Source organism: Sitophilus oryzae, unplaced genomic scaffold (assembly GCF_002938485.1).
Source record: "Sitophilus oryzae breed Bouriz unplaced genomic scaffold, Soryzae_2.0 scaffold_1193_pilon_pilon, whole genome shotgun sequence".
NCBI lineage: Eukaryota > Metazoa > Arthropoda > Insecta > Coleoptera > Curculionidae > Sitophilus > Sitophilus oryzae.
The window spans coordinates 203,937-216,299 of NW_022145830.1; the positions used below are offsets into that span (position 1 = coordinate 203,937).

At 31.6% G+C, this 12,363-nt stretch overlaps 1 protein-coding gene across 3 annotated transcripts in view; it reads right to left on the reverse strand.

Annotated features, from left to right (window-relative positions):
- LOC115891741 (GTP-binding protein REM 1) overlaps window positions 1–12,363 on the reverse strand; it is a 282,470-nt gene that overhangs the window by 106,903 nt on the left and 163,204 nt on the right. For all 3 annotated transcript variants that reach the window (XM_030912285.1, XM_030912283.1, XM_030912282.1), the window contains one exon: window positions 3,436–3,669. In XM_030912285.1, coding sequence (XP_030768145.1) covers window positions 3,436–3,669 — 234 coding nt within the window. The remainder of the gene's footprint in view (window positions 1–3,435; window positions 3,670–12,363) is intronic.

Sequence of the window (12,363 nt, forward strand, 5' to 3'; positions counted from 1 at the left end):
ATCCAACTCGACAATTCCAATACGTCTCCCGGCAATTTACTTCCGGTTCAGTCGGGAAACAGCGTATCGATTCGATTTTAAGACCTAGCGATTCTCGACCGAACGATTTAGTACGTTCCTCTGCATATAATCCAATCATATGCCTACTTAAGTCGAGACGCTATCTATCTTTTCTAAGAAGCTTATTTGGATTATAGGGTTACTTTTCTTCTATATCTCTTCGATGCTGAAGACGACTAGTGGTTTCAGAATGACTGGATTTAGTATTTATCTATTTATTTTTTTTATTACATTTGAACTATTTTTAATTTTAATATATAGGGTATTTAAAAAAACATGTGCCATCTCTTGTGATGAGATTCCTCACGTAAAAATAAAATTTATTTTTCATATCAACATAGGCCCGATTCTGCGTTGTTTCGTAGCTACTTATTGGTGTTAAAGTCTAAATAATCTTTCGATTCATTATAATTTTCTTCCAAGTACTTTTAGTGATTCGAATGAAATTTTGAGGGTAAAAGTTACTATAAGTGCTACAATAGTGTCGATTAATTCATCAGGAACGTCCATATGGGTTATCAGTGGAATATTTTTCAAAGAAAACATGTACGCCACTGACTTTTTTCTTTTGATATCAAAATTGTGTAGGCTCTTTAATGCCAATTAAAAGTTATCTCTTGATATTTTGTCGAATTCGGCCTTCTTGATGAGATAAACGCAATTTTATTAATCACAATTATTAATAAAATTAAAATAAAAATAAAATTAATAAATTATATATTTTACCTAATTTATTATTAAATATTATTACTATTAGTCCAACCTACAAACAGCAATTTCAAATAAAAAAATAATGGTATTTAAGATAATTACAAAAAAAACTAATTTTAAAAAGTTTTAACATCCTGTAACTCTAAAACATTTCCATACCCATCTTTATAAGAACTTTTTCTCACATTGTTTGATGAGGAATAAATGAGTACTTATTAAAAACTTTTGCAAGTTAATGATATTAAAATTTTTTAAAGGTAAAACTTGGATCAAGGCAAATTTATAAAATTGGGTTTATCTCATCAAGGCGGCCGAAATCAACAAAATATCAAGAGATAAATTTTAATCGGCATTAAACTATTTACACTATTTCGCTAACAAGAGAAAAAAAAAGTCAGTGGCGTATATGTTTTCTTAGAAAAATATTGCAGTAATAACCCATATGCCCTGGTGAAGATGTCTACATGTTTGTAACTTTAAAATATGTCGCATTTATAGTAACTTTTACCCTCAAAATTTCATTCGAAACGCTAAAAGTACTTGGAAGAAAATTATAATAAATCGGAAAAATATTAAGACTTTAACACCCTGTAGCTACGAAACAGAGCAGAATCGGACTTACAGTCTGACAAACGGATCTGAAACAACGGGGCAACGGCAAGGGGATCGCAATTTTCTAAAATCATGACCGATTTCATTCATGAAATACCCACGAGCTTGCGGTGTTTCATAAAAATATATCAGGAATTTTTATAATATTTTCCAGTAAAGTTTATAATATTATTTTACTTTAAATGTACCTACATTTTGTTTAGTCATTTGCCAAATATAGTAATATTTGTTAAAACGCGTGTACTAATTACAATAAATACAAATCAAGTTAAAGATATAAAACACAATACGATAACACCGCCACTGGATTTTTCAATAGTAGTGACTGTTTCTACTATTCCTAGAGAGGGGCATAAAGTTGGGGGTAATGGCGACAAGACGTTCGAGAATCTCGACCAATCAGACTGGTTGAATCCGGGATGCCATGATGAATTTTGTCAGCGTTGTCAGCTTACTCTAAGCGGACGTTATTTTAAGGAAATACTTTACCTTTTATAATAGGCAGAATGAACGAAATCAGTTAATTAGATAAATATACATTATTACAATAAGAACTACATCAACATATTAGCATATATATAATTATGTATGCTGAAATGAACTAAAATATATTCAATTTATAGGTAATATCGAGCAACTTTGCTTTTCTATAATTAAACGTGACAACATCGACTTTTTTTGCCCGAATTCCTTCCGCTGTTTTAGATTCGTTTGTCAGATAATATGTTGATATGAAAAATACATCTTATTTTAATGTGAGGAATCTTCCCACGCGAGATGGTACATGTTTTTTGAAACACCTTGTATAGGATTCATGGTGATGATAGGTTAGATGTTTGCCCAGAGCAAGTTAAATTATTTTACAAAGGGGTAGATCTACCGCGAATGGGGTAGCTGTGGCAACACTGTCGTTATCACTTTTCCTGACGTTAGCTCGTGTGTCACGGCCTTCAATTTTTACTCCCAACGCGCGCAAATAAGTTTTACTTCAATAACAGTAATACCTACTACTTAAATAAAGTAGTCTTTATATCACCCTCTATAAAATATTGGCAGTAGATAGAAAACCCAATTATTTAAAATAAAATAAACCACCATTGTTTTTAATCTATATGCACATAAATACCGTAGTTGAATTTCAGGAACTTATAATTTATACTAAATGCATTTTACGAATTTCTGGTTAACGATTTTCCGCAGTAACAATAACAAACATTTTCAATAATTTTCAATAATGATTCAAAAACGTAAACCATAATATCGATATTGCGGTAGGTGCACGCGAATGCGAACTATAGATAGATTTGTTTTTTAGGTAGAGTCCAGGTAAAATACAGAGGAAGAATGAAAACAATACGGTGTATGTGAATATGCTCATTAATTTTTGTTGTATTTTATGTAGGATACGGGTACTGAAGTTTTGCGATTTTTAAATAAACTAAAAATTTTATAAACTTAGATGATTTTCACGCTACATAAAACGGTTTATGCAGGGTGTCAAAAAATAGTGTATCTAACTTTGGTGTGTGATTCTACAGATAAAAATAAAACAAAAAGTACCTATGAAATAAAATAAGCCTTAAAAAAATATGTCTTAAAATGCTTCTCGAAGAAGTTACACCCCCGAAAGGTTAAATAATGATATTATATTTTGTTTATTTTTAAGAATTTGTAAACTACTCTTACACCTGAAATTTGGTACTCTGACACATATTTTAATGCCAAAGAGAATGGCGATAGAGAACGCGTGTTCAAATATTAATTTTGGGAAATATATCAACATAAAAAGAGATATAATTAACGAAATATCATCGTAACGACAGCTATTTTAGAACAGCTATCTAGGTTTACTTATTTCACTGAGATTTATGAAAAAAAGTCCTTTGCCTCGGGTACAGATACCGCCACGTTTTGGTAATAGCTCAAAACGAAACAAAATTGATCGAGGCAATAGGAAACGCTTGACAGATGGCAACGAAATGCGACCTTGACTTGTTTCGAAGAGTTCTCCGCATAGTGCAGAGGCTGTTTAATGTTAATACAATTTCCTACCTTTCTGTCTTTCGTAGGCATTGATACACTCCGACGTCATGAACTGACTGATCAGGGCAGTCTTGCCAACTCCGGGCGCTCCCAGAAGGGCCACCGTGTAGTTGGACACTTCGGTGAGGTGGTTGTCGAGGATAGGTGAGGGCGTCTGGGCGCCTCCGCATCCCATCGCCGGCGGACATAGGGAGTTGCTGCGGGAACGTCGCCTCCTGAACGAGTCGCCCCGATTTACGATTCCTGAAAACAGAAAGAGAGAAAAGAGAAAATTAAATTTTAAACAAGTTCTGTTTGGTGGGTTTGTTTTGGTTTTTATTGGGTTTGTTAAATGCGTTATTTAAGGAGATTTTCAGGAGAGTGATGGTCCCATGACTGGCATTTTATATGTTCAAATTTCAAATTTAACAATAATTATATGGTCTTTATTTAGTATTATCTATACTAATATATAAAATCCTTAAGTGACTGACATACTGATTAATCACGATCCTGCTCAAACCATTCAACGTAAGAAGCTCAATTTTGGCATACAGGTTCATTTTAGGGTGTAGAGGTTCGATAAGAAGGAATTTTTCGAAATTCCAGTTCCAAGAGGGTGAAACCCCCCTCAAATATTACAATATTTTTTATTTAAAAAACGGTCAAGTTTCCGAAAAAACGCTTAAACACGTATATTTTATTTTGTTCTTTTACATATTTTAAGATTTTTTAAAAATGTATACAGGGTGTTTCGAAAAATCTGGTCATTGATTAATCACGATCCTGCTTAAAGCGCTTGACGTAAAAAGCTGATTTTTGGAAAACAGATTGACTTTAGGGTGTAGAGGTTCGATAAGAAGGGATTTTTCGAAACTCGAATTCTAAGGGGGTGAAACTATCCCTCAAATATTAAAATATTTTTTATTTAAAAACCGGTGAGTTTTTCGGAAAAACTCTTAAACACGTATATTTTACTTTGTTGTTTTACATATTTTAAGATTTTTTTATAAATTTATACAGGGTGTTTCATAAAATATGACCATTGAGTAATCACGATTCTGCTTAAACTGCTTGACGTAAAAAGCTTATTTTTGGCAAACGGATTTTTTGAAAGTCAAATTCCAACGAGATGAAACTACCCCTCAAATATTACCAAGTTACATAATAATATCGCCATATTGTTTTTTTTTTCATGCTGACATAAATGTGAGAAAATTTTATCCAGTTTGTATGTTAATGGAAATTCTTGCTTTGCTTTATCATCACCATTGACAAATGATTAATTCGACGCGAACGAAGTCGCTGGTACACGCTAGTAATATATAAATTAGCAGTAAATTAATTAGCTACCATCGCGAAGTTCAACATAGTTACTTTGAATGTGACAGACAATGATTCAGTATTAAAACTAAAAGAATGCTGTTCTCACACGAAGTAACTCAATAAAATTCACGATTAAGAAAGATAAAAACTTCTGTTTACCGTGTCTGGTTGCTCTTTTCAGTAGAAGTGATGGGTCCATTGGCAATGCTGTTTATAGAAAACCCACACATACGGGACAATATTTAAATTCTCAGTCGAACTATTCTGAAGCAACCAAAAGAGACATAGTTAAAACATGGTGTCATCGAGCAATCACTATATGCAGTGACCAAGAATCTCTGAATTCTGAATTAAGTAATATTAAAACCGATTTGTTTCAGAATGGTTAGTCTGCAAAATCCCTAGACAAAATTATATCCAATAGCAAGTCTGACTCATTGGTGCGCCAACCTGAGGTGGATACTCTCCTTTTCTTGACGATTCCATATGTAAAACGAACATCGGAGAAGATCAGGCGAATAGCCAAGCAGATTAAAATTAAAACCGTTTTTAAATCTGGGACTACTGTGAGAAGTGTCCTAATCAATCCCGGGATCAATCACTGATCAAAACAAGAGGAGTACATCTACTAGGTACCTTGCGAGTGCGGCGAGTTGTATATTGGAGAGACGAAACGTCCTCTACATGTACGATTTGACGAACATAATAAATATATGCCAAGAGATGAAACAATGAAATGAGGCATTGCAGATCATGTGTGGTCCATCACAACATAAAATGATCAAAAGCCCGGGTTGTCCACAAAGAACCTCATTGAAAAAAAAGCAAATTTAAAGATAACGGTCAATGATACTTCTGACCGAAACGTTGTGTAAGCAAAAATAAATAAAGACAATGGAAGTCCGAAATTCTCTTCCACTTAACCATGGTATCTTAAAACTATATATATTTCACAAAAGTATAATACCAACTAAATTATAATCATGCACTCAATTTCATTGTAAATTAAACTATACTTAAAGAAAAAAAATACCATCACAAAAAAATTCACGCTCACAGACCAATTCTATTATTTTTATTTTACTATTAGCTTTGTAAAGTACCTAGCTCTAAATGCACTTATTGATTTCGATGTAAGGTTAGATTCTAATACAACAGTCGAACATGTTTTTTCTATTTTTAAACAAAATATGTGTTTTTTACAATTTTCAACGAAGTCGCAATTATGCCTTATTTAAAACACTTGCTTTTAACTCTGTTTTAATCAACATAGTGTAGCTGTCATTCAAAATTTAAAAAAAAATTAAAGCAAAATTTTGCTTTAATTTTTCAAATTGAGTCAGCCTTTGTCGAGGAATAAACTGGGCTTTTAGTCATCTTTATAATATTATACAAGAAAAAAATACCTAAATGGAATTTCCATGTTCAGCGTTTTTCAGAGTTCACTTGAACACGAGTTTAAGCTATATTTGTACAGGGTGGATCAAATTCGACGCTTTTAAATGGAAACACCCTTTTCTATAGGAGATAGACGAAAACTAATATCGGTGTCTGGAGCTCAATTTTCATCAAAAACATGACGGTGAAAACCGCACATCAATATCTGTTACCGTTTCGGAGTTACGGGGTGTTTTTCAAAAATGTGCATTTTTAACAAATCGCTGTAACTTTTTTGCTATGGAAAATTTTGTATTTCTATGAAAACATTTTCAAAGCATCTTTTTACGTAGAATTTAATGGTTTAAGTATAATTTTTTTAAAATTAATAATTTAAGAGTTAACAACAAAAAAATTGATTTTTTATTTGGGACACCCTCTATATTTTTCATTAACTAAAAATAATTTAAAATTACCTTTCCAAAAATATAGCACACTTGATATTTTGTTATAATCCCCTTCGAAATACAGAATTATTACAAGTTCGCCACTTTTAACTAGTAGGCTTTGGATCCCTTATTAGTGATATGCCCTTAATGGAACTCGAAAATATATTTTTCCAGCAAGACGACGCACCGCCTCTGAACGCTGAAGTTGCCAGCAAATTTTTGCAGCCAATTTCAAGAATAATTCAATAGCTAACCAAGATCCCAGCCGTTGGCTGGGATCTCTTCTATGGGGATCTCCCATAGAAAAGGGTGTTTCCATTTAAAAGCGTCGAATTTGATCCACCCTGTACAACTGGGCCTAAGTAATTAAGTATCTTGTTTTTATTAGTACTGGTACCAGAGTTAGCTACATTTTTTTCTGTTATAATGAGCTAAATAATTTGTTTTTTTTCTAGATAATGTTAGGTTGGGAAGATTACTTTTTTTATTTATTATGTATTAGAGTTGTTCTGTACAGTATGTCTTCGGATTGCCTGTACAAGAGGAAAAACTTATTTATTTTTGCATACCGTTTCAGACAAAATAAAAAAAAAAACATGAAAATACAGTTGAATTTAAGAATTAAGTCGCGTTTCTATGGTAATATAATTTCATTTTCATTCTTTGGTAGATTGTAATTGATAGAATTTTAATTTATGTCATATTTTTTGCTGTTTTAAAATGTTAACGAAGCACAAAATTGATTAAGTTCAATGCTACGGAAATGGTGATAATAGTTATCGGAAAATGTGATACTTTAACAGCGAAAAATATGACGTTATTCAAAATTATTAATAACCATCGATCAAAAATCTTCATTCAGAACCTCGAAATCAGTGGACTAAATTTGTAGTTTCAATTAGCCGTAGAAGTTTGTTCACCTAATTTTAATGTAAGCATTCAGAACGTCATAATTAGTGGTAGTATTTCTCAATTATTGGAAAAAGTTAACAAACTTTTGACTTTTCCACTAATTATACTTCAAAATTTGCGAGGAATGTCATTTTGGCCTATGATTATCACCCGTCAAGAAAAATTTTGATTAGAAATCAAAAGTTTATTGTTTTATAAGCTAAATATTATGCGTTCTTTATGGATACAACAGACTACCGCAAGCTGCTGCTAGGATATTTTATTAATTTTAATTGTGTTTTTTAAACATTATGAATGATCGTAAACTAAAAAGTATAAAGTGTAATTGAAACCACTAATTTATTCCACTAATTGGGAGGTTCTGAATGAGGCTTTAAGCTTGATTTTCATGCATCCGTTGTCCGACGATACGTTGATACGATATTAATTTTATTGGTAGAATTTAAAGACTTTGATTGGTTAGAAAATAACGCAGTTTTTAAATTTATTGCATTTTCATGCCTCCGTTTATCGGATATACGTTGGTGTTATTTTATATTTTCGTTTCCATCACGATTTTGCTATTTTACTTATATTTTTATTAAGGTTATATTAAATTTGTCAAAAAAGTGTCAAAACGTCCGTTATCGTATGAACGGGTCCGTTGACGGGCTGAGGTAAAATATTTATGGACGAAAAGTGGCGCGAAAACGCTATGACCAATCAGAGCACCGTCGGACCATCGTATCAACCAAATATATTTAAACTCAAGTATCAACGTATAACGGATGCATGAAAATCAAGCTTTAGGCGGTTGAAGCGTAGTATGGCAAGCTGTACCTAGCTACTCCCAAGGCGCTAAACGCTCTATACGGGAGCTATTATTATTATTAAAACAAGGTAGTGGTCGTGTTTTAATCACGTTTAAAACATAACAACCCTGATATCCACCCTCTAAAATCTAGTATTACCATATATGATTTGGTTTAATTATTTAACACCAGAGGAAAATGAAAAATCGGTTTTTGAAAAAATACTCCACGAAGATCGTAAATTGAGGTTCTTGACACCGTAATCAAGCCCAACATCTCGAACACGAGCCCCGATCGTTGATTCATCCTCCGCTTTATTTGCTTTCCCGTTCGCTTTTCCATTAATCTCCACGGTGCTTCAGTTTTCCGCGAGATAAATATTTATTTTTTACGCGCGGAAACCTGAATAAGCTGTCGTCGCCTTTGACGAACGACGCCACAAGGGTCGATGTATTGAAAACTATTGAAATCGCGATGAATTTTCCAGATATCCATAGCCCGGCCATTAGTTTTATTATTCATGATAATGGAGGGTCGTATTTTTAGCCGGTTGATTTAAAAATTTATTTTCCGAGAGGTGTATTGGACGTGGGACAGACAAAGAACAATGGAAAAGTCATTCATAATAATAAATCCACCGTCAAAGTTTGTTTTTTTCTATAATTTTTTTAAAGAAGACCATTAAAACTGACAAAATTCCACCATTCCATTTTTAGTCATCACTAGGTATTTTTTTCTCTTTAATATAGGGTTATATACAGTGTGTCCATTTTAATGAAACATCCCAATATATCTTAGTAATTAATAAAGCGATTTACTTCTTTGTTACTTCGAAATGTGGATGGAAATTGTATATTTCACAGTGGCTTTCATGTTATTTTGTCCCATTTATAACTAACTATAACTAATAATATTTTTGGAGATTTAAGGTTGATTCTCACTATACCTTCCGTTTCCCTTCCGTTTACATAAAGTATTATATCATGTAAATGAATATGACAATGCACACTATCCCGTTCCGTTTCCCTTCCGTTCCATATCCTTTCCTTCCACACATTTTTTGGCGGACGGACTGAAGCGTGTCGGAAACAGCGTTGTCAAGTTCTTACATTTGTACCAGCTCTGTTAACATTTTCCCGATATTTATATTTATTCTTTCACCTCTTGATTAAGTCTATTACCTTTTTCAAAAGATACAAATTTTTAAAATGAAACTTTCGTAATGATATAAATTGTACAATAAAAAGTATGAAACTGATACGGAATGGAAGTTTACGTATAGCGTCAATACGACAAAAATTACGGAACGGATATGGAATGGATATGGAATTGAAACGGAAGGTATAGTGAGAATCAACCTTAATTCGAAAAATTTTGAAGAACATTCATTAAAAAAGTAAATTGTCAGGTTTAGTCTTTATGACGTATAAGCAAAATGTCAAATTCTATCAATTATCACATTTATCGCTAGGTATATCTATTTTTATAAAAGGGATACCCTATATAGGGTGTTTCAAAAAACATGTGCCATCTCCCGTGGGGAGATTCCTCACGTAAAAATAAGATTTATTTCTCATATTAACATAGGTCCGACTCTGCTTTGTTTCGTAGCTACAAAGTTTTATTATAATTTTCTTTCAAGTACTTTTAGCATTTCGAATTAAATTTTGAGGCTACAAGTTACTATAAATGTGAGATATTTTAAAGCTAAAAAAGTGCCGACATATTCACCAGGGACGTGCATATGGGTTATCACTGGAATATTTTTCTAAAAAAGCATGTACGCCTCTGACTCGCTTTTTCCTCTTGTTAGCAGAATAGTGTAAGCAGTTAAAGTAAGTGTTGTAATAGTGTAAGCAGCCGATTAAAAGTTGTCTCTTCATATTTTGTCGATTTTAGCCTCCTTGATGAGACAATTTGACTTGATCCAAGTTTAATAGCAACCTTAATAGCAACCTCAAAAATTTTCAATATAATTAATTTGCGAAAGTTTTAAATAAGTATTCATTGATTCCTTATCAAAAAATATGAAAAAATGTTCCCATAAACATGGGTATGGAAATGCATAGTTTTAGAGTTACAGGATGTTAAAACTTTTTTAAATTATGTTTATTTTAAATACCATTATTTTTTTATTTACCATTATTTTTTATCTTAAATACCATTATTTTTTTATTTGAAATTGCTGTAGGTTGGACTAATGGTAATATTAACTAATAGTAATAATATTTTATAATAAATTAGGTAAAATATATAATTAATTCATGAATTTTATTTTTATTTTAATTTTATTAATTGTGATTAATAAAATTGTGTTTATCTCATCAAGGAGGTTGAATTTGACAAAATATCAAGAGATAACTTTTAATTGGCACACAATTTTGATAAAAAAAGAAAAAAGTCAATGGCGCACATGTTTTTTTTTAATATATTCCAGTGATAACCCATTTGCACGAATTTATCGACATTTTTTACCATTAAAATATGTCGCTCTTATAACTTTTACCGTCAAAATTTCATTCGAATCACTAAAAGTACTTGGAAGAAAATTATAATAAATCGAAACATTATTAAGACTTTAACACCCTGTAATTAATGAAGCTGTCTACAATCTGAATCAACCGATTGGATCTCCACAGGGAGAGTAAAATTCATATTTATTTCCGTTTGTTTTAAGATTGCTGAAATCTTTGTTATTTTAAATACAACCCTATGTATATTATTTAAAAAATCGAAACACAAATAAAATTGCTTTTTAACGATATATTATCATGTTCCTATACCTAACTTCTGGTTACTATAGTAAAGCCAATTAAAAGACAATATTTCTCTTATAATCCTTTCATTTCAAGAATTTCATTACCATAACAATTTTCGAAATTTAGCAAGCAAAATCTTGTTGATACTTATACAGTTTGAATTTTTGTCATGGTAACGATTTTCCTTAAACGAAACAATTATAATAGGATTATTATCTTTTAAATGGCTTTACTGGAGAAACCAGAAGGTATAATTATTTTCTACAGTATGTCCCGGATTGTTTTTACAAGAGGAAACACTTTTTTATTATTGACATTTAGAGAAAAATGCATTTTCATAAAATTTTTGCTTGCTCTAAAATGGTTAATCCCGTTTATACCTACTTTTCAAAATGTCCATACCGCTGTAGAGAAAACTACAAAAAACATGAAAATATGCTTGAATTTTTTCCAAACCTAAAAATCAAAAGGCGTTTCTATGGTAATATAATTTCGATTTCATTCTTTGATACATGATTCTTGATTAACATCATATTTGTTGCTGATGTGAAACTATTACATTTTCCAATAACTGTTATCACCCTTTCCGTAGCATTGAACTAAATAAATTTTGTGCTTCTTTAACATTTTAAAACAGCAAAAAATATGATGTTAATTAAAAGTCTATCAATAATAATCTATCAATGAATGAATTCGGAACAATAAAAGCGAGTTTTAATTTTTAGGAAAAAATTCAACTATATTTTCATGTTTTTTTTTTATTTTCTCTAAAACGGTATAGAAATTTGAAAAAGTATAAACCAGATTAACCATTTTAGAACAAGCAACTTTTTTTATAAACTATTTATCTCAAAATGTCAATAGTAAAAAAAAATGTGCCTCTTGTAAAGACAATCAGGGGACATACTGTATATATAATATTTCATGTTCTGCGAGCTATCTAAGCAACAAAAAAAATTACGGGCCGAAAAAAATTCGTGGAAGATTACTGGTTACTCAACAACTTATTTCTTTGTTTCTGGACACAGTAGGGCTTCCTTTATTTCACTGTTATTTGATATAACTTTCATGTCAGCCCAATACTAAGACCTTGAACAATCTATAAATAAATCCAAATGAAGCTGTCAATATTACTTACCGCAGCTTGATCGGTTTCAATAAATTGACCTGTTACCCATTATTTGTTAATCTAAACGAGTCGTTTAAGGGTCTCGTGGGGAAAATAAATAATTGTTCTGCGAAATGTCGAAGCCCTGTCAAGGTTAATCGAAAATGAGCCGGAGGAAAACAAATTAAATCTGACAGATCGATGATTGGGAATTGTTTCCAAATAAATATGGAGCG